The sequence below is a fragment of the Triturus cristatus genome, chromosome 7 (genome assembly GCF_964204655.1).
Source record: "Triturus cristatus chromosome 7, aTriCri1.1, whole genome shotgun sequence".
Lineage (NCBI taxonomy): Eukaryota > Metazoa > Chordata > Amphibia > Caudata > Salamandridae > Triturus > Triturus cristatus.
In genome coordinates this window covers 216,872,758-216,896,469 of record NC_140590.1, presented here as the reverse complement: position 1 = coordinate 216,896,469, position 23,712 = coordinate 216,872,758, and the positions used below count along the sequence as shown (strand labels likewise).

Sequence of the window (23,712 nt, the reverse complement as noted above, 5' to 3'; positions counted from 1 at the left end):
CCTGGCTCTTGACATGTATAGCGGTCAGTGGCCTCTGTTGGTTGCTGTCCTTATGGGCATAGTTTTCCTTTGGTTGAGTACAGAAGTCTGACCCAAGGGGTGGAATCGGCCACATCGTCTTGATGGCCATGGTGGTACTGTCTCCCTACTGGGATACATCTGTCAGCAAGTTAAGTTTAGGTGCTACACAGATGGGGCCCACAGGTGAGAAGGGTTTCCCATGGGTATGTTCAGTGGAACAGGAGAGTGTTGACAGAGGGAGCCAACTGAATTCAGAATAGCTTAGAACTGACAAGTGCCTCCGCAGAAGAGGGTCATTGTCCACGTTCTATTGCCTAAGTAGGGAAACCCATAATGGTATTGATTAGTTTCTCTTGACTTTAGGCTAGAGAATTGTTGCAGTGGACCTGGCCTTCTTTGCATGATCACCACCAGCTTATTTGCCTTTTTCCTCCTTTGTTTGCTGAATTTATTTGTGTTGGCCTTAGGACTCTGTACACCTTACCACTGCTAACCAGCAACAGTTCTTGTGCTCTCTCCACTAAACATGGTAACATTTCTTTACACCTGATTGGCTTATTTAATTTACTTATCATTCCCTTACACTAAGATCTGTAAAGTAAATACTACTAATGGGTCAACAAGGCTGCAGACAGTGTCTGTGGAGGGAGCATCATCATCGGGGAGCCTTTGGATGAACTTGTTGTGAAGTTTTCTACGTTCGGACTTAGTCACTTTGTTGGAAGCCAGAAATCTCAAGCATGAGGAGGCAGAGGTCTGCAGCCATAGACAGTCCTGGGAGTGAGGATACCCCTTTGGTGAAGGACCACTGAAAAGAATTTTGCTGCTGCGGAGAAGAACATAGTGTGCGAAGCTGTGAATTCAGGCCCACCAGCAATGCACCTTGGGCAGATTGACAAACAGGTTATATTGTGCCACCCACCTAAGAAACCCCTTAAAACATGCCCCAGGTCTGCCATTGCATCCTGATTGTAGTTTTAAACTGCTAATTCGATTTGGCGATATAATACCCTTGCAAAGCTTTAAACTTCACTTGTATGGCCCTATGTAGCCCATAAGGCAGGATGCCCTATAATAAAAAGGTTGGACAATATTATGTTTAAGTTTTACATGCCCTGGTAGTGAAAAACTCTTAAATTTGATTTTTTTTTCTTCTGTGACCCCTACCTGTCCCACAGGATAACACAAGGTTGCCTTATCACATTTAATAAGTGTTAACTGTTAACATTTAATGGGGACCAAGAAAGCATTTCATGTTTAGAGTGTATGAAATTGTGATGAAAAATCCTCTTTAATGGTAAAGTCGGATTTTAAATTACAATTTTCAAAATGCCACTTTTAGAAAGTCTCGTTCACATGACTAGATGTAACTGACAGACTTTGTGAATTCCTCCCAGACAGTCACACAATAAAGGTATTAGGTGTGCCTGACTAGGTCATCTGCTGGCAGTATGGGCGGGGCGAAGCTGGGCACAGCCCCAATTGTAACTGAATAGGCTGTGCTCTGCCTTCACACAAAGAGCTTGTAACCTTCACATTGTCTCTGCAGCAAGTTGAAACCCAGGCAGTGCAGTCTGGCAGTTCCAGGGCAAAACCCCTAGAAATGTCTACCTCATTCTAAAGAGGCACCATATATAAAAAGGGCCCTCAGATCCTGGGCTGTGAACTCCGCTCCGTTTGCGGAATTTGCAGAGTTTTCTGCACTCCGTGCTCCTCGGAGCTCACAGAGTGCAGAAATCTCCGTTTATGTAGTGCAGCAGAGTTTTTTCCCCGCTTGCACTCACGAACGGTAAGTTTGCGAGCGCGAGCAGCAGGAACACCAATTTGAACAGCAGATCGCACTACACTCCGCCACTTGCAGAACTTCGCTGAGTTTTTTTGTATCTTCGTGGAGTTCTGCGTAGCAAAACTCCGCTACTATGCCCAGGCATTCTCTTCATTTCACTTTCTAGACCTGCAGTAGGATTCTAAGAAAACTGCCTTCTGCTGTGGCCTTCCTGTGTACTCCACAACACTGTTTTGCTGCACCTGGAAGGACTATTTTGCTGCCTGGAGCATGCTATATCAAAGTGACTCTAAGGGCTAGTTTGCTGGCTTCCTGTTTAGAGACACAGGAACATAAAAGGCTCCCTCCTTTTTTAATCCACAACATGAGCGGGCCTGAGTGAGTCATGAACTCCCAAGTGGTGTCCCACCAGTACTGGACCCTTTGTTGTGGTGCTAAAGGTTCCCAGATAGCCAAAATCCAAATTTGTGTCTAAAACTGGTCTGAGAACCGAGGGAAGACTGGGGCTAACCTGTTTGTCAATCAGCCCAAGGTGCATTGCTGGTGGGCCTGACTTCGCAGCTTCGCCCACTATGTTCTTCTCCGAGGCAGCAAATTCTTTTCAGTGGACCTTCACCGAAGGGGTATCCGCACTCCCAGGACTCCCAGGACAACAAGTTCATCCAAAGGCTCCCCGATGATGACGTTCCCTCCACAGACACTGTCTGCAGCCTTGTGTGGCTGAATTTTACCATTGCAGAACATTTTTCATGAAATTTCTTCTAAGTTCGAAGGTAAGTGCCAACCCAGCCCAAACTACTCCTTATATTCGAACCGCACCACATTGCTGTTGGCCATATCTTTCACCCGGTCTCATGCAACTAGATATCCATGGTTGTCCGTGGTCTTTTAGGTGCTTGTTTTTACAAAAAAAATCATAACTCCAGTTCCACTGATGGAAAGTTAGTCAATTTCCATCTAGCTCAAGAAAGAGCGAAAGAAAGAGCGACTGAAAGAGGGGAACTAACAGAATCAAAAAGACTCTGAGCTACAAAGTGCCCAGGCGCAAATTACCCATTTGTTTAAGCCAATCCACCCCAGGAGTCCGAACATGGAACTTGTGAGGTCCAAAGAGGCTCCATGTGACAATCTGACAATGTCAAAATCCTTGCCCCTGAGTAAGGTTTTGCACCCCTGAGAAGAGTGGGTGGCAAAAAGTGGGTATTCATAACAATAAAACTGCTTCATATAAATATTGTAATAGTTCAAGTGAGGACCATGATGTTCACCCCCATATCCTTCCTGATTGCACACCCTAAATAATCATCCTAGAGACTGTGTCAAAGATAGGCCACTCATGATTAAACACACACTCAACCTTGTTGAATAGAGTGAAATATTGCTTGAGAAATCATTCAGGCTGGACCTGTGACTTCTCAAAAGAGATTGTCACTGTCAGAAGAGAATCAAGGGTTGGGCCTGGAGACGGTATTATAATAAGTATTATAATAAGCTTTAACCAGATCAAGTGCAAGTTCTGCTAGACTGCCTTCCGTATCAATTACCCATCAGGAGGGTATCCACAGACAAACCTTGTGCTTTTTTTACAGCTCAAGAATAAATCATCTATAATGCATTAATAGCAGGACACAAAAGTGTGGCCCTGCAAGAGATAGAACAGCAACTCGTTCTCAGCATGGTAGTAAATCAGTCTGAAACAGATTAGAAGCCCTGTCATTTCTAGAAAAATTCGATTGAAAACCACAGACACTTGGACTTCCAGATGATGACAATAAATGTAATGCCTCCCCTTGGGCCGAGTCATCCGTGGTTAATGATAATGCTGTGCAGATAAAGACTTGGAACTTAATCTCCTGAAATGTGGCAGGCCCATAGGTCAAGTTAAATAATCCAGACTGGGTAAAGACAGAGGAACAGTGTAACATTATCTGCTCTCAAGAGATATGGCCACAAGATCCTTTATACATAAATGGTTATTCAACTTTCAGCTATTCAATCAGGACGTGCAAAAGTGGGTTTGATCATTTTATTTCCGTTACTCTTGTTGGTATGGATGTCCTGGATGTTTACAGTGCACTGCACTATCAAATGCTTTTATTTAAACTACAGAAATCATTTGATTTGTCATTGATATATTTGTTACCATAATATGTTTGATGCAACTGTAACCAGGGTTGTGGATGACTTGGAGGATCACTTGTGTAAGGTTGAGAATGATCACAAAAGGGAAATGTGATATTCTGGTTTGGGGATTGTAATATCCGTACGTATGACCCTAAATTCATGATGACCTGTGGCCTCTGGGATAAAGCTGATCAACCTGCTTCACACTTTAGGCATTGCCAATATGGAGATGCACTGAATAGAGCAGTTGCATCTAGAAATCAGATATGCAAGACCTATTAATAGTTCTAATTTTAGCCAAGTCCTAACATTCACAGGGTCAGATTCAATTTCTATAATTGATCATATAATAATTTGAAAGGAATTGATCCCAGTTTTTTTTAACAAATAGGAGGTACACATAAGGTGCCTAAATGACCATAATCCCTTAACCCTTGAACTGAAATTAAATCCAGGCATGTAAGGTCCTAACATTCCTCAACATAGGATTGAATACACAAAGAATAAGGACCTTAATATCAAATGGTCAAAGATTGATAAAGATATATTTTATGAAGGACCTGTTAGTGAATATCAGGCCCCAATTGCCACTGTTTTACAAGATGAAGGTTACCCGATGGACTTGTCTAGAGCTTGTGGCAGAAAAAAGACAGCATTCTGGGACCTGCTGTTAAAATGGGCTGGGGCCTAACTTGTAGGAAGGTATATAATGTTTTGAATACCAATATAACAACCAGTGGGTCCTATGATTATGCCTCTTTGGCACTCTTCGGACTACGTTGGGCACTCTCAGTTATCCCGTTGGCCAATTACGATTGTCATCAGGTTTATTTGGACCTTGTCAAAGAGCAACCTCTCCCCCTTTCCGGGGTTAGTGACATACGAGTCTGTCATAGTACCTGTAGGTGGATGTTTTCCGAGGTTCCAACTCAATGCCTACTTTTCCCAGTTCACTGGGTATTGGTACGGACGGCTTGTCTGTTCAGTGGGGTTGGAGGCAAATGACGACAACAATTTTGTTTGGAAAATGACGGTTACCCTGCAGATATTAGTCACGCATATTCAACCATGAACACGTATTCGGCAGTAAAGTTGACCAAAAATGATGATTAGTAATAGCCCCAGCTGGTTTAATCATGCTTGCAGTCAAGCTCTTAATACTCGCAAATTAGCCCTTTAGGAGCAAACTCGAGACTAACTAGGTGTAGCTCAAGCCTGGAGAACATATAGAAGCCATTGCAGCTAGGAAAGTTAAAATACGGTAAGTAGCCTGGGAAGACCTAAAGACTGTAAGTAGGCTGAAGGACTTCCATGCTTTTTGGAAGATTGTTCACTCCCTCCTTCTCTCAGGCTACGATAGTCCATAGGTTGACACAGTTATACCGGCCGGCAGAAGCATGGGTAGACTACTTCTCTAAACATTTTGGGCCTGATATCAGGAGAAGAAGCTCACCATGATCCAGGATCTGCTATTGCAATTGAGTTATTGCACATTATATTAGCTATGGAACTTAGCCCTGCAGATAAAGCCCCAGTCCCAGATACAATCCTCCTCTGATCTCCATGTATGCTTTCCTCAATTTTAGGGTCTGTTGATCGCAAATGTGATAAGGTCACTTATTGTAGATCCCCTGGTTCAGACTTGGCAGGAAGCTATTATTGTTCCAATATTCAAAAAGGGGGACCAGATTCTGCCCCACTGTTATCGTCCAATCTTGCTCTTAGATAGCACGTTCAAAACACTGGGTAGGGTTATACTGGCCAAGCTAGAAGTATGGGCAGCCGAGGACTAGAGACTCTTGGACGTACAATTTGGATTTTGTCCAGGGCAAGGAACTGTTTAGCATTGACTCAATTAGTGTCTTATCACACAAAAAAAATATATAGGGCACAAAAGGCTGCATCCATTTGGCCTTTATGAATTTAATGTGTGTGTTGGACACTCTTCAGCGTTCAAATTATGGACGATTATGGAAGACATGGGAATAGACAGTGCAATTATAAAATTACTGCATAGACTCCATGCACACTCCACAGCCAAAATTCAGTATAGTAGGGAAGGGGACCTCTCAGAAGGAATTTGCTCAGTAGTAGGGGTTAGGCGAGGATGTGAACTGGCCCTGTTTCATTTTTTGTTATTCATAAATGGCCTAAAGGAATACCTGTGTAATAGAGGAAAATATATCCCAAAGATTGGCTCCCGTTTCGTATCTGTACTATTGTGCCTAGAATATGCTGTGCTAATAGCAAGGACAGCCAACAGGTTCTGGTCACTTTTAAATGCTTTTAGCATGGGTGATTTGGGGCTAAGGAAGAACCTCTCAAAATCTTTTATAATGAAAGGCAGGCCCAGGGTATCAGAAACAAGGACATTTATGCTGGGTGGTACAGAAAATGTCAAAGTCCCTCATTTTACTTATCTGGGCATACTTGTTGATCTTGCTTTTAATTGGAAATATTTATAGAACATCAGATTATCACAGTTTCGAAGGTCCATTGAGGCGGTTTTACAATTTTCTGAAAGATTTAGGCACAAACCAGTGGGTGAATTAGTACTCATTTTTAAGAGTAAATGCTTATGTATCGCCACTTTTGGTTCTGGGGTGAGGGGCTGCGCCAGTATTGATTGTCTACAAAAAAAAAGAAAATAGATTATTTTTAAAGGCTGTTGTCAGTCCCTCTATCTACTCCCACTAATCTTTGTTGTGCAGAAGTAGGGATTGCCTTTATAGAAGATCATATAAAACTAGAGTCCCTTCTGTCCTGGCTTAGAATATGGAAAAAAACAGAGACGTATTTAAGCAGAACCATTCTGGCTGACTGGACTTAGACAACTCACTGGAGATTCCATAGTTCTACTATATAAAGCTTCAATGAGCTTGGTCTCCCAGAACTTATTTCTAATCCTACTGATTCCTGCAACTTTTCATCTCAAAAAGTGAAAGAGTTATTTATTAGTCCAAACAATCCTTGCATATGGCGAGCATGAGTGCCAGGATTGAGGGACATCTCCACTTGAATTTTAATGTGAGTCTATCACCCTCACTCTATCTTTAAGCAATTTTTAAAGAACACAACAAATTGTTACTAACTAGATTTCATCTCAAGTTCCTATGTTGTGTTTTCACTTTACTACTGTTTGTGTGGTACATAATTACTTTACACACTGCCTATAAACCCGTTATTACTTCATTTAAAATGTTCTACCATAAAACCACCTCTTTTAAGGGCATACACTCTAGTAGCATGTCTGCTCTAGACATAGTCATAAAAACGTGTGTGAGGTGTGTCTTTTCACTGCCATTTGTAATACCTTACTGTTTTAATACTGGTTTTTCAGTATTTTGCGTTGAGGTTTTTTCCTTTTGCTCGCTAAATACCGGCATTTTAGCAATGCTAACTTATGGAATTACATCTCTACCTATTCTAGAATTGCATGATCAGTCCCAATCATTCTAATGCCATAAAAACTACAACCACAGCCAGGTTTAGCATAGACCATGTTACACGTTGCATTGTAATTTGCGCCAGAGCAGATCCAACATAGGATATAAGGGACATCACTAAAATATACATCGATCACGCATTCACATATCTGTAATCCTCAATTTTAAAATGTTGAGGTATTATTTTACCAATCTGTATAAATAATATGTGCCGCTATATAAGTTTATTTTTACATGATAGTTATTACAAGACCAGATTTATTTTCAACTTTGAATACTTTTTTTCACTGGACATAAAAGTTTATTTTTTTTAACACATTCTCACCTTCGGTTAGTCCTTTCTCGAATGTGTAGGAAAAAACTGTTGATAGAGACCACAAACAATTCTGTTAGGCCATATGCGGGCAGTCTTAAGGTCTGTACATTACTTTCATAAGCATAATTTTGTGTTATATCATATAGGGTATTGTGTAGGGCAATACAGAGAAGTTATATCAATTCACAATGTGTTTTTATTAAAACACAAATAGCAAGATTACGCATTCATTTTAGACAGTGCTGCTTATAGACCATAAGAAGGGTGTTTCAAATAATACACAAACCTATAGAAATATTGGTATAAATACATTCTCTTTACACATTGCAGGGTCATAAAACCAAGTGCTCGGGTCTATGCTGAACCAGGGCAGTCCATCATGATTGCCCCCAGAGTATCATATCTAAAATATTGCGCTTTGAAATATTGAAGTCATATGGATGTATTGATAAGTATAAATATATAATGCATAACTACACAAATATGTGCATATATATATATTTAGATATATATATATATTTTTTGAAAATCAAAGTGATGTCATAGTTAGGTGAAAATGTTATTTAAAACGTGATATATTAGAAGTAACATAATAAAAAAAAATCACAAGTTATAGGGCCAGTTGTACAAAATCTAGAATTGCGCAAATCGACCTACTTCATGAAGATTGATGTGATAGTCACAATTTGGAATCACAGCCATCACAGGGATGGTTGCCTGCTGAGGTCACCAGAACACCACGTCTGTGATTGCTTTTAAATAAAGCATTTTTTACTCTTTTTATTCAGCCAATTTTTCTTAAAGGAAGCTGAATGCATTTGAAAAGAATTTCATGTTTTTAGAGTAGGCAGCAGTCTGTGTGTACTCCAGGGGACGCCTGCCCATTTGCAAATGGGTGCCACCAGTTTGAAAGTGGACGTAAGGTATTACTATTTTGCAAAATTTTCCTAATTCTGACGGCTACTATCAAGAAACTAGCTACATTGAAACAGATAAGAGGGCATGCCAACATCTGGAAATGCACCAACGCTGGTCTTACTTGCTCAAAAGGTTGGTCCCTAAATAAAGGCAATATGTACTAAAACCACAAAATTCTGTAATAGTCACAAAAAGATGAAATGCAGAGTATCTTGTGGAAAAATCCTCACATAAGCAAGAGGTCCTCTATCTTTCACCTTGTTTCTACCTAGTGGGACCGCATGGAACCATTGCAAAAGGTTGATGCTGAATCTGGTCAGCAGGGATCGTGTTAAGACAACTTGACTGTGGCCAATTAAGGCTCCATCGAAGAGCAGGTTTCTACCAAGATATAAGAGCAAACTGTAGGTTTAATGGGTTCCTGCGCCTCCTTTTCTGTGCTCATCATGTGGAAAAAATGCTTCTTTGCCCCAAATCAGCTTCCTCTTTATAATTCCATGCAGATGTTCAAATAAGTCAGGTCAGCACAATTTGCATGTAACAGCCTTAATCTATTTAATCCATGGGATATAGAGTGCCCTGTCTAAAGTCAGACAGACCTCTATAATTGCACAGTTGAGATTGAAAGAGGTGCCAGAGCAAGTAGAAATATTTATAATCTTTTTGAATCCTTTTATTTAATCCAGTTTATTTTGAAATCAAGACTCTTTCCTCTTCTCGTCATTCAGAGTGAAGTACAAACATGAATAAGAGATTTGTAACACTGCCGCCAACACGTGGATCGCCCCACAAAAATGTCTTTTCTGCCTGGGTCTTCCTCAGGGTTGTCACATCAATTGTCATCGACAATGTTAACATGCATAGACAATGTACACGTTTACAGACAAAGAAAAGTCATTTTGTAGAAATCAACAGCATTTGGCCATCAAGAGCAAATTTGAACACAAACGTTTGATCAAATCAAAGAAAAAATCAAGGAAAACGGGTAGCTAAAAGAAGAAGAAGAAAAAGGAAATATGTATCATTATAAAGAGTTCCATCCGGGGTAAGAAAGAAGATGACAGAAGAAAGTATATATATATATCATGTGTATTGAGCTGTGATAATCAAATAGAAGTAAAATAAGTTAAAATTCACATACATATAAAGTAGTTCATAGATTGAATATATACATACGGTTATGTTGTAGTTTTGTAGGGAACAGTAGACATAAATCCATACATAGAAATAGAATCCAATAAAGGGATTCAAAAAGATTATAAATATTTCTTCTTGCTCTGGCACATCTTTCAGTTTTGTAATTAACGGGGAAGGGGTCCCCCATCGCCAAGGACAAGTAAACACCAAAACATATACCCTCAAATACACAGAGGAGTGCCTAAATACCTGGACCCACTAACCCCTTTCCCTCTTTCCCACGGTTGAGATTGAGCACTGGGTTACACCATACCCTGATTCATCTAAGCAAGGGCACAAGTGCTAGCTGATCACATATTTAACCCTACCCACAATTCTTCATGTATTATATAAGTTGGTACTGACTGTGGGACAGCTAATAGACTTCTTGAAAAAGTATTTTCCACAAACTGAAGATCCCTCATATCTTGGTAACCACAGATATTGCTACCATAACAGGCAATTGGAGTGCATTTACCCCGAGAGCCTGCATAAGCTTAGCCCCACTCGTTTAGCAAAATCAAGGGTCATAGCTGCAGCTCCTGAAAAGGCATTTCTTTGTATCTTCTTTTGTGAGGCCCAAGAGCCTCTTTCATCACAAAGTACCCCTAGGTATGAAAAAGTCAGGACCTTAACCAACTCTAAGCTTCAACCCCCCAGCAGTTTTTCTGGTGTTTCCAATCTGCAAACAAACATGGTGTGAGATTAGGAATCATTAGTATTTAGTTCTAATTCTCTCATAAAAGCCACAAAGGAGTCAACCAACTGTTGCAGACCTACTACGGTCCTAGAAATTAAAACAGTGTAGTCTGAATAAAGAAGGGCATGCACTACCAATGAGCCAGCCCTCTGTATGTCTTTACTAGCTGCACACAGTTTATGGCCCAACTTATTATTGTATAAAATAAAACAAAATGGGGCCAAGATACAACCTTGTCGCATTCACCTGTGTAGACTCACAGAATCTGACAGGTTCCCTGCCAGGTCCTACCTTATAGAGGCAGCAAGATCCAGAAGTAAATTATGTAAGAAATGTACTATTTTCTTGTCTACCCCAAGGTCAATCAACACCCTCCATGGATTTGATCTATTCACATGCCCGAACGCCGAGGTGTGGTTCATAAAAGCCATGTGCAATGAGCCCTTCATTGCCACGGTTTATTTTCAGATGATCAATTGTAGGTTCAGGCATTGGTCCAGGGAACTCTTATCTAGCCTGAACCCATATTGGAGACCTGGAATCCCTTTTCTCTGCTCAGCTCAATCCTCTAACTTTACCTAAGCCCTAAATGGCCGTATCTATAGGGGAAATAGGTTGATAGAATTTCGGGTCTGATCTTGACCCCTTCTAAACACAGGAACAATTATGGCCTTGGACCAGGACTGTGGAATACCCTTCCAGCAGACAGCATTACCTACATGGGTTAAAATGTTTGCCTATACTTTTGGTTCAGACTTAAATAAATAATAATCATGTACCCCATCAGGGCCAGGTGCCTTAGAATTGGGCATTGTTGATAAAATGTATTCAACATTAGACACACAACCCTTTCTAGAGGAACTAACCTGGGCACATCTAGGCCCGTAACCAGTGGTGAATGACAACTTAGGGAGTTTTGCAAATGTGTCAGCAGAACAGGTCGTGAAACTGATGACAGAGGTCAAATTATGCTACCCACTTGACCCTTGTCCCTACTTCATATTCTCACGCTTACCACCCATCATAAATCACAATTTACCAAATAATTGCTGGATCCTTCACAGACTGGATTTCGAGCCTAGTACAGTACGGAATCGACACTTCTAGCAATTCTGGACAATATTTGATTAGAAGTAGATCAGAGCAAGGTGGTTGCCCTGATTCTACTTGACCTCTCTGTGGTATTCTATACCGTCTCATATACCCTGTTGATAAAAACACTTCACAAGATTAGGCTCTACTCCACAGCTCTTCGATGGTTTGGATCCTTTTTAAACAAAAGGACTTAGTCCATTCAGCTGAACACTTTTAGATCTCCTCCCCACGGCTCTAAATGTGGGGTACATCTGGGCCCCTCGCTGTGCCCGACATTTTTAATGTGTTCTTCTCATCCCTCACCATGATGATCAGAAGTTGGGGATTTGAGGTTTGATCATATGCAGACCCCACCCAATGGCAATTTCAATCTGGGAGAAAAATGAAGAGAGCAAATACAAGAAGATGATGGACGGAGCACTGATACTTTTCAAACCCTCACCTCCAGTCACTATTAGATCTAGGTTGAATCCATCATCGTTCTTTAGCTCACTTTGCCACCCAAGTTCAGACCCAGCCATATTACAAATCAGTCTTGACCCTGTTCCTCATAGGAGCAGTCCAACCCGAACTGCCAAGCCCAGTCTTCCCTGGGCTGGAAACAAGCATCAGGGGCCGGTTTCGGGATAACACCCTTCATCATCCAGGCTAGCTTTACACCAGTGGCAAACTGAGCAAGAGACCCATGGCTGGTCATACCCTGCCAACTTAGGGTGAACAAAGCAAACACAAGGAGATGATGGACGGAGGGCTGAAACTTTTCAATGGTAAAGGCAGATTATCTTTTCACACTATTGCAGGTGACACAAAATGTGGCCGCCAATCTCGTCTGCAATAAGATAGCTACAGCTTGGCATGCCTAAAAACCCTCCACCGGTTTCCCATTCGCAATATAGCCAAATGTAAGCTATTTTACAACACCCATAAGGCACTGTGTGATTCTGGCTCTGTGATCTTCCATTGAAAGGAGGAATTTTGCAAACCAACCAGAAACTTGAGATGACTACATTTAGCTTTAGCCAAAACTAAGCGTGTCAAAATAGCCAGATAGAGAGGCCACTTCTTTACTCATCTGGCAGCAGACCATTTGTACCTACCGCCCCTTGACTTCCACCTTACCAGCAACTACGCCATGTTAAGTAAACATCTAAAAACATGGCTTTTCACAGAATAATCCCATGCTGACAGAACTTTCTCCATGTCCCCAGTGCTTTAGTTGGCAGCATATGTGGCTTTTCAGTGCTGTGATATCCATCTAGGGGTGAGTGTTCGTGCTTTACAAATATTGTAAATAAATAAATGAATGAAACGGGCTTTGGGCATCTTGGATTGGATTATAACAAGATAGTGCTGCAGGTGATGAATACCATAGCTTAATAAGACTTGTAATTAGGGCATATAGCGGGGGGATTGAATGTTGCCTTCAACAAGCTGCAATGTCAACCTCTATATACAGTCACTGTTCAACAGCTCTAGAACTAAAGCACAGAAGACACCATAGGAGATGAACATGGCAATGGATCTGGAAGACTTTATTTGGACAAGTTAATCTCTGTTTTTCAGGTACCACTCAATCCACTGCATGGAAATTCATTAGGAAGCCATTCCGAATGAGCCAGTGTAGAAAAAGGCTGGATGGCTGAAGGTGATAAAGACTGCAGCAGGTATATCATTTAGGGGCAGCCAGTGACATCTGCTGCTACCCAGGGCTTACCCTTTTTGCTTAATCCTGCCACTTCCCCTGCAACCTCTTGTCTCAAAGTTCATGAAGGAAGCAACAGATACAGAGTATAAATACTCCGCTTGAGAGGACTCTGCACGCTGCACTTTACTCCCTGTCCCTGCCCTGTTGCTGGCGCACGAAGCACTTTGGCCACGGTCCCTGGAGGGACGATAAATCAACGGACGCGGTCCCGCTCCTGCGGGAGACCGCTTGAGAGGACTCTGCACGCTGCACTTTACTCCCTGTCACTGCCCTGTTGCTGGCGCACGAAGCACTTTGGCCACGGTCCCTGGAGGGACGATAAATCAACGGACGCGGTCCCGCTCCTGCGGGAGACCGTTTGAGAGGACTCTGCACGCTGCACTTTACTCCCTGTCCCTGCCCTGTTGCTGGCGCACGAAGCACTTTGGCCACGGTCCCTGGAGGGACGATAAATCAACGGACGCGGTCCCGCATCGCGGGACGCGCGCGGGCGAAGACCGGGCCAAGACGGGCCCGTCTTAGCCCGTCATAGCCAGGAGTAGGCTGGACTGGGCCACATCTGTTGGTTTTCAACTTTCACACACCCTCTGCAACAGATAAGTCCCTGTTGTCCGTCAGATAACATATGACTACAACTTGTCGTTGACTGTGTGTTTCTCTGATTTGTTTTCCAAGCTGTACGTCCATTGGATTGACGATAGTACTCTAAGCCACTTGGCCTGGTATTGTTATCTATCATCACGTGACCTCCTTATTCCGCTTAGTTTTTCTTTTTTGTTTGTTTTATTTTTTTTTTTTTTTTTTTTTCTTAGTTCATCTCTATTTTTAACCACCCCCTCACAATGGTGAAAAGGAAGGCTGCAAGTTCACAACCTAGGAAGCAGCCAAAATCTGGGGAGGGACCGCATGTTTCCATCTTAAACTACTTAACGGGCGCTATGGGAGCTCTGGAGGAACAGATCGTCTCCGTAGAGGAAGCAATCTCCCGTGACAGCACGGCTGCCACAACCTGTTCGGGAGACCTTCTAACAACCCATAGTAACCAAGTGGTAGAGAAACCTGGTGTTACCCGTAACGGATGCATATTAGATACTTCAGATCACATCTCCCTTTCTGATCAAGATGCCGAGCTTCAGCCACCCACTAAATGCCCAAAAAACCCCAAAAACCCTGCCCCTAACGTTGAGATATCGACTGAATCAACATCCAGTGCTAAGGCTAATCCACAGAAACCTAGCAGTAAGGGTATCTATAAATCCCTCCCTAAACTGAAAAAAGCGTCCCGTGGGGCTACGCCAACCCCTACTCATGTTCCCACACATTCTAACCTATTGGCTGTGCAGACTAAGATTGAGGCAATGGATCTCTTCATTAGAGATTCTTTGACTAATATCATTACAAGACTTGGAGTGATAGAAGATACACTATTGAAACACTCGAAAGCCCCGACACCTATCGACGCACCAACATCCATTTCTAGCACCTCCCAACCTACGACAAACAACGATCAGGGTAACTCCTTATCAAAGCCGGGGAGTACTCAATCTAATTTGAGACACTTTGACGTCCATGTATCCTCTTCCAAAGGTAACGCCATAACACCCCCAAAACACAGGCCTATGCTGGCTGACTCTCATGTTGACGTTGGCAATCGGCATAATGATACATCGGTTCTAAATCCTCCTTATGCTTTGACAGCCCCTATTTTGGATTTACCACCAGCCGCAACACCTTATACAGTTATATTAACCAACGTACCTAAGCTGAGAGATGACTCACCTGAATCATGGCAGGTATTAAGAAACAAGTCTCTGGCCTGGCTGGGATCTAGGGTGGGAGAAACTGATAGGTTGTTTATGGAATTCAAAATGGTAAGAAGGGTTAGTTGGTTGGGTAAAGATCCTAAACTTTATCCTGGCGACTGCGTGGTTTTGAATTTTAAGACCCCCCATTTTGTTCGCTGGATACTGCGTAATATGGATCATCAAGCTTTAGCTCCAGGTAACATTGGTGTGGTTCCCTTAGGGTTCTTTTATAAGCCTTGCGTCCCGCAGTTAAAACCCTTGACTATAGATCATAGTTATAAATATTCCATCCCAACACACAACCGCTTCCAGCATTTACCTTCTCTGGAAGAGGTTGACTGACTGAAGAGCCCGGTGAAATCTGGTGATAAGATGGACGCAGTCTCTGGTGTTGGTCCATTTAATCTTACTCATAATGGAGGTCTGATTTCACCTGCAGCTAACCCCACACATAACGGTGTGAATAATGTGACAAGGGTGAAGAGTACTTGCAAGGCTCGTGTTGGGCTTGGCCTCCCGATTGGTATTGATAGCTTTAGTCCTGATCCCATGACCCCTATAATTCCTCCTACAGATAATAACACGACCCAGGGCCAAGGGCCCATTACTGATATTCAAACCCCCCCACATTCAATGACACAGTTAGTAAACCCGGGCCCTGGAAGTCGGGGGTACAACAATATATCCAGAGTGGGTCATGAGGGTCTTCATATTTTGTACTGGAATGTTGCAGGGCTAAATTCGAAGTCTAATAATGATTTGTGGTTGGAGTTTACAAGGAACTACGATATCCTCTGCTTACAAGAAACCTGGCTATTAGAGCCTGTTCATTTAGCTGGTTACCGAACTTTTTTTACCTCAGCTGTCCCATCTTCTAGCGGAAGAGCAAGGGGAGGTCTTTGTACTTATATTTCTAATCTTGTGAACTATGACAAATGTAGTTTTTTGGATGACCCTCACTACCAAATCATTGGCCTAACCTGTGTCCAACATGTGAAGATGATCATTGTTAATTTTTATAACAACTCTCCACAGCATCTCCTCGCAAGCATTCTGAAATCTTTGTTAGATGGTTTGGAGAGCTCCCAAGATCCAATGGACAAGGATGTAATTACGTTATGGGGGGGCGATTTTAATTGCTCCCTATGTAAACACACAGGTAAAGGGACTTGTGGCCTAATGTTTGATTATGATGACGAAGATTGCCTTTCACATTTCGCACATACGGTTCAAGGGGATTTATTTAATGATATACTGCTAACTACCGATCTGGGTTTTTGTAACATGTTAACTAACCCCATGATTGACTTTTCCCCAACCTTCAATGGCCGTGGTGTCCTATCCACAATAGATTTTATTCTGATGTCCAATAGGCATTCCTCTAGACTAAAGAATTTTAGTACTCACGACATGGCCTTAAGTGACCACTTTCCTATAAGCATTAATATTCTGACACAATGCCAAATTGTAAGACCAAGGGGTCCGAACATTAATAATATTGATAATATTAATCTTAGTAGGCAGAATGGCTATGACTTAAGTTGGGATCGTGTGAACCACGAAGATCTTCTGAATAAAGTACTCACTGTGTGTCGTTCAAATTTCCTGCTTTGCCTAAACGAGGAGGCCGATAAAAGTGCTATAGTGGATAATTTCTCTTTAATCACTGCAACCATTAAGACCGCTCTCTTTGTTGAAACCAACAAAAGTAAACCTGTGAAGCACGGTTGGTTTGACAAGTTATGCACTCAAGCCCATGCAAAGTTGAAGTCTGTCCTACATACTAAACCTAAAAACAATATTAATATCAGGAATGCCAGAAGGGAGTATAAAATAGCTCTGAATAACAGGAAACTAGAGCTAAAAAAGTTAATGTGGTCGGCACTACATGAGGCAGCTTTGTTGAAGGACTCGGCGGCCTTCTGGAAGGCTGTCAATGCTCCCTTTTTACTTAATTCAGATAGAGCCAATATCGAGATCGCAATCCCTGAAAGTGATTGGATTAGTCACTTTACCAAACTTTACGACTGTCCTGTTGTTGCTTTGGGTTCCTCAGGGCATCAACCACACGTGCCCTTGCCCCAGGGACCTCAAATCGAGAAACACCGGGTTTTCAACGTACAGGAGGTAATTGAGGCCATAAGGTCGACTCAATGGGGCAAGGCACCAGGCCCAGACGGCGTACCTGCTGATCTTTTTAAAACAAACATGGACCTATGGGGACCACTCTTAACTTTACTCTTCAATGCTTCCGTAGAAAATTCTCTACCTTCAACGTGGCTGGTTTCAATTTTAGTCCCAATTTTTAAAAAAGGAGATAGAGATAACCCGGCCTGTTATAGACCGATTTCTCTGCTAGACTCCTCAATGAAAATAGCTGGCAGAGTCATTTTAAACAAATTACAGGATTGGGCTGAGGACAGGGGAATTTTATGTGATATTCAATATGGCTTTCGTAAGGGCATGGGAACTGTGGACCAGAGTATTAATTTAAACCTTTTAATGGCTAAGTATTCGGAGGCGAAAAGGGCTAATTTTTACCTAACGTTTGTTGATTTATCATCAGCTTTCGATTGTGTTGTACATGCCAAGCTTTGGGAAATTTTAGATGGGCTTGGGATGGATACTGTTTTAGTTAACTTCCTCAGACAGCTATATGCAGGGGCCAAGGCGAGGGTTCGATATGGGATGGCGGGTCAATGTACAACCGATTTTAACATAGGAAAAGGAGTGAGACAGGGATGCGTCCTTGCTCCCTTCCTTTTTAATCTATATATCAACGGCCTAGGGCCATACCTAGTACAAAATTGCCATGACCACCCCCAAATTGACTCAAGAACTATTCCGGCTTTGTTATATGCCGATGACGCCGTCTTAATGGCCCGTACCCCACTCGCTTTGCAAAGAGTAATTTTCTCTTTTGAAAAATTTATGTCTAATTTGGGGCTTACTATTAACGTCTCTAAAACTTTTGCCATGATTGCTGGTAGTAACGTCAGGAAAGGCCCAAAGACCATGTTTGTGTATGATAAGCCGATAGAATACACCAAATCATTTGCTTATTTGGGTATTTTATTCGATAATAAACTTAGCTGGCAAGGTGCAATAAAAACCAGAAGGGCCCTGTTTACTAGTACGGTAACTGCCCTGCATAATTTTAGTAAGAAGCTTGGCAGGAGGCCCCCGTCTGAGTTGTTGAAAATTTATAAGGCAAAGTGTGTTTCTGTTGCCACTTATGGTGCAGGCCTTTGGGGGATTGCTGACACTACGTCCCTGCAGATTGTAGAAAATAAATTCCTACGGTTCTTACTGGGAGTTCCTGCCTCTACTTCAACATATATATGCCACGACGAACTGGGAATTGGTTTTCTTGAAGACATCATTAAAATACAACCACTACTCCAGTGGCATAGGATTTGGACATCAGAAAATCTGGCCCTGAATCGTTCAATAATCACAGATGTCTCTAAGTTGGATGGGGTCCCAAGGATAAAATGGCTAGCTTACATTAAATCTTTTTTCTACAACATGGACTGCTGTGAATTTTATGAAGACCCCACTTCTTTGTCCTCAATTGCGAAAAAGGACTTGAAAAAATTGTGTTTGGACTTTTTAAATGACCGTAGATTGATTACTGAAAGAGAAAAGATCTCGGTACAGGTACACCAGTTGATCTCTACGTGTTCTTCTATTCAACCGTACTTATCAATTGTTACTGGTGACTTTGATAGATTTTTATTGGTCCGTTTCCGTCTGGGAATTGTCCATAGGTTATTAAGTTTTCCGACTTGCAATAATTGGTCCAAACATCTTTGTAATTGCCCATGTGATGACCTATCTACTCAATCCACATTACATGTTGTCTTTCTATGCAAGTTTTATACCATTCCCAGGAAAAGATGGATTGTACCGGTTTTGAAATCCTTTGGTATTAGGCAATGTCGCCCAGCACTTTTAGCCCTACAAATGTTAGATTCCCCATATGTTGTAGCCTCCGTCAGCACTTTTTTAAAATTCATTTTTAAATCAAGAAATCAATTGTTAATGTAGCTATTTATGTCTATTGTATTTACATAATGTGTTATTGCTTTTATGATTAATGTTTTTAATCGAATAAAGCTTCATTGATTGATTGATTGATTGAGTATAAATATGTCCATTGAGCCCTGGCCTCATTCTGTATGTACTTTCCCTTCTGTGCTCTTATGCTAGCCCTTCAACAGCAAACAAATGATGATCAGAGGCTGTGGTTGGGACACAAATTCAACTCTGTAATGCTATGATTCATAAAAGGGCAGTGGCTGGCTAGACCTTGTGCCGCCTGTGGCAGTTTCTACATTTGCCGCCCGCAGGGGCAGCATTTAAGAGTCGAGGAGGGGGGAGGATACTGGCGATTCCTGTGTTTGCGCTATGGCCGCCCTCCTTACTACGCCACTGTAAAAGTACAATGTCACTTCCTCTAACCCTACGGTTTAGCATTTCGATTATTGGAGGCTGCAGGGGATTGAGCAGGTCAGGAAGTGAGGGGCTGGCACTGTTCTAAGCCTGTAAAGGGCTGACAGCCTCTTGGAATATTCCAAGTTCCTTCCAGCACCGTGGTCTCAACCCAAACTGGTCTTACCTTTGAGTTGGATCACTACTGCCTTCTCCGTGATCTTCCCAAGAATGAAGGTTGGTGATTGGACATTGACTGAGGATCTAATTGGGGTCTAGATAGGGCAGTTTCACAAGGAATTGAATCTGACTGGGTTTAAGGCTATCCATGATTAAACCTTGGATGAATAATTTACTGAGGATGTCTATTTTCTTTCTAATTGATTGCAATATACACCAAGAAAAGAAAAATCGCACTTTGTAAAAGGTGATGATTTGTACCTAGTAAATCATTATTATATGACTATTTGTACAGCTCAACAGTCCCTGTAATAGGGTCTCTAAGTGATAATCATCAGCATTAGGCTTCTTTCCCTAATGCACGAGTGGAAAAAACAACTCCACTGGGCTCATTCATAACATTAATTATCAGCGTATATGTGTGCAAATCAGTGATTACAACTATTCATTCAATATCCAATTCTTTTACAAATGAATACTTGCAACCACACATTGAAAATAAAGTCTGCTTCTTTGACACATGTACAACATGCATCAACTTGCAGTGTAATTGTGGGTAGTCGCTATTCATTGCCTAGCCCTAAGCTAGTTGTAGCATCTTCTCTTGTCACAGATACTGCTGCGGTGCATGGCAATCGTGCAGTTTTGACACAGCAAGCATGACAAAGTTTGCACTTGGCCGGCCATGTATTGCCTGTGCATAAATTCCATAAACTATTGAGTATCTTGAACATTAAGAAATGGATGTAATTTTTGAGAATCATTAGCATCAACCATTACATATTCCCCTGACTTTGGTTGTAATGGGAATACAATTCAATTGAGTTCAAATGCACAAGACCTGGGCCAGTTTATTTATAGACTAGGTCATGTCATGATCCCAATCTGCCGCTCTGCAAAGACGCTGGATGGAACTGTATGACGTTTTTTGAAGAAATCGTGCTGCTAATAATGCACAAACTACCTGGGAATGCCAGTAAACCAACATCCTGCAGATAGCACAGCTCACAAATACATCCCATGTCCGTCAAAACAGGCTGCAGACTACGATCATGATAATGGCACTGCTACGTTAACATGCACATTCCAGTTTTAATATCATTTGAGGCTGTGAAAAGCAGACCATGAAAATGAACCAACTAACATGTAAAAGGCCTGACTAGCATTACGGAAAATCGCATTACAATTAAATTCACGTCTGATTCAGTTGATGTTAGACCTGACACACTTTTGGTAGTGCTTCCCTAAAGTTTTTGCTTTTTTCTCAAGGGTTTCGCTCTTTCTCCTTTAGTTGCCACAGGGCTCTGGTCACTTTCACACTGTAAGTGCCATTTTAAAGTGTGTGAGCCCTCCCCACACATGTTAGAGAGTGGTGCTTTCCTGATATTTTTAAACATGCCTCCAGCCTGTCATTGCAACCTTGTGTGCACACTTGCACCTATGAGGTTTTTAAACATATGTCAAGCCTCCCTTTGCAGGCCTGTGTATTCACAAGTGCACTTATGCTCAGTTTGGCATTTCTAAACCACTGGCCAATCCTGAGGGGACCTTTCATTACCACTAGGGTACCCAGGTAGCGAAGAGTACCCATGTAGGTTTTCATTACCTATGAGTTTGGCTCTCCCCATAAGTCATCATGGGGGAATGATTGAAATTACTTTAAGCTGTCAATCCGAATTCAGAATTCCCAATACGGCCCCCAGATTTGAAGACTCGTAAGTGCTATGAGTGTTACTGGTACAGACACTGCAAAAAAGATCCAAAGTGTCTAACGCGAGTGCCCCCATCCACTGGAGAAAAGGCTCCGGGGTTGGCAAGCGTGGTAATCAGGGAGGAGGTGGTCCTAGGTAATGAGGGGAAGTTTAGGGGTGTCACCTTAGTGTCTCTAGGTGATAGTGAGATGATCCAAATGCCTGAAAATACTGCAAAGTATAGGCAAAGGGTCACTATCAAAGAGCTGGGGAGTAGAGGCTCTGAGTGATACAGGGGCCAGCATGACTATGGTAACTAGTCAGCTGGTCTCTACAGAGCAGGTAATTCCCCAAGCCATGCACCAGGAGATGGTGGCTGACAACAGAGAATGTTGTTTGCTGGTGGCCCAGGTGCCATTTGGATGGGGGGAGGTTTTTGACCTGTTGAATGTCACCATGAGACACGCCATACCTGTAGCTTGTCAGTTGGGTAATGAGCTGGAGTACACTATCTAGAACGAAGTGGAGCTCTGGCCTCATGCGGAGGTGTTGAGTTTACTCGACTGAATCTGTTCTACCACAAGGGCCGTGGCTGCATGAGAAGGGAGCCAGAAAAGGCTGGAATCTGGGGCAATGTCCCAGACCCTGCTGAGAGAGGGAGAGGATGAGGAAGGGGGGACCACCTCAGAATCTGGTGAGATGGAGGGATAACTGGCCCTGACTGCCCCAAGGTCCACTGAAGAGGACATTACTCCTCCTGGTTTCCTGCCAGAGCTTGCCGATTGGCAAGTGGAAGGAGGCCCCACCAGGGAGGAGTTCTGTAGAGCAAAGAGAGAGAGACCCACTTTGGGAGGCCTGAGGCAGCAAGCTGAGGCCCAATCGGCAGGGGATGGATCCAGGACTCATCACCTTATCTGGGAGGACAACATCCTGTACAGTAAGTTTATGTCTCTTGGACAGAGGGGCCTGCAGAGCAGTGGTGGTCTCCCAGTGTTATCGGCCCTTCCTACTGGGATTTGCCCATGGCATTCCCCTGTCAATTAGGACATCTGAGTCAGGACAAGACATTTGCACAGTTTGCTCCATACTTTTATTGGCCCACACTCAGTGTGTCCTCACATGAATTCTGCAGGACCTACGTGACCTGCCAGGCCAGTGGCAAGGCGAGACAAAAACTAAAAGCCCCCGTTAAACTTTTGCCCGTTGTAGACACCCCCTTAGAGAGGGTGGGCATGAACATTGTATGGCCTAAGGAACCCTAGATGGCCACAGGACAGAGGTTCATCCTTCTTCTGGTGGAATATGCTACCCGGTAAACAGAGGCGAATCATCTGAGGACCACAATGGCACCGGCAGTGGTGAAGGCCCTGATGGGGATTTTTACCTGAGTGGGATTCCCCAAGGAGATAGTGTCTGACAGGGGCAAGAACTTTATGTCTGCTTACTTGCAGGCCATGTGGCAGTAGTGTGTTATGACATATAAATTATCCACCTCTTACCACTCCCAAACAAATGGGCTTGTTGCGATATTCAACAAGACCTTGAAAGGCATGATCAGAGGCCTTCCAGATGTCCTGATGAAAAAGTGGGATGTCCTCTTACCATGCCTACCTGGAGGTCCCTCAGAGGGGAATGGGTTTTTAGCCCCTTCGAACTTCTATTCTGACACCCGGCCAGGGTACCTCCGAGTTCGGTCAAGGAGAGTTGGGAGCATTCTCCCATGAGAACTCCACGGGATGGAGTATGCTACATCCTGGCCTCCCAGAGCCAGCCAGGATGTCATGAAGGAGCGGTACGACAGTAACGCCACTCCTGTGGAGTTGACACCTGGTCAGAATGTGTGTGTGATGGAGGTTGTAGAGCTGTGGGCCCTCCAGGACTGCTGGACCAGGCCCTATGAGGTGATTGAGAGGAAAGGGGAGACAGTTGCGGGATAAGGTGAGGTATAGCATCCAGGCCAAGTTGTCTAAGATGCTAGAATTGAGGGTCATAGTACCCTCTAGCATCCCCTGGTGCAGTCTGGTGTTTCTGCTACTAAAAGCTGCCCCGCGGGGCCCCACATCTGAACTAAGGTCCTGCGTGGACATTAGGGGGCTGAACTTGGGGACCCAGACAGAAGCCCATCCAATTCTTTGGGTGTATGAATTGATCACTAGGTTTAGGCACAGTCCAGTATTTAAGTGCCCTTGGCCTCACCGAGAATGTAAAGAAGAAAACTAGTTTCTCCACTCCGAAAGGAGCATTACCATTTCGGAGTCATGCACTTTGAGCTCAAGAATGGCCCGCAACCTTTCAGAGGCTGGTCAACCAAGTCC

General features: G+C 42.9%; 1 protein-coding gene across 1 annotated transcript in view; it reads right to left on the bottom strand.

The window, feature by feature from the left end:
• The window catches only part of LOC146809252 (uncharacterized), an 88,006-nt gene that overhangs the window by 44,434 nt on the left and 19,860 nt on the right, over nucleotides 1-23,712 (bottom strand). The window contains exon 4 of the mRNA XM_085614850.1: nucleotides 7,703-7,738. Coding sequence (XP_085470976.1) covers nucleotides 7,703-7,738 — 36 coding nt within the window. The remainder of the gene's footprint in view (nucleotides 1-7,702; nucleotides 7,739-23,712) is intronic.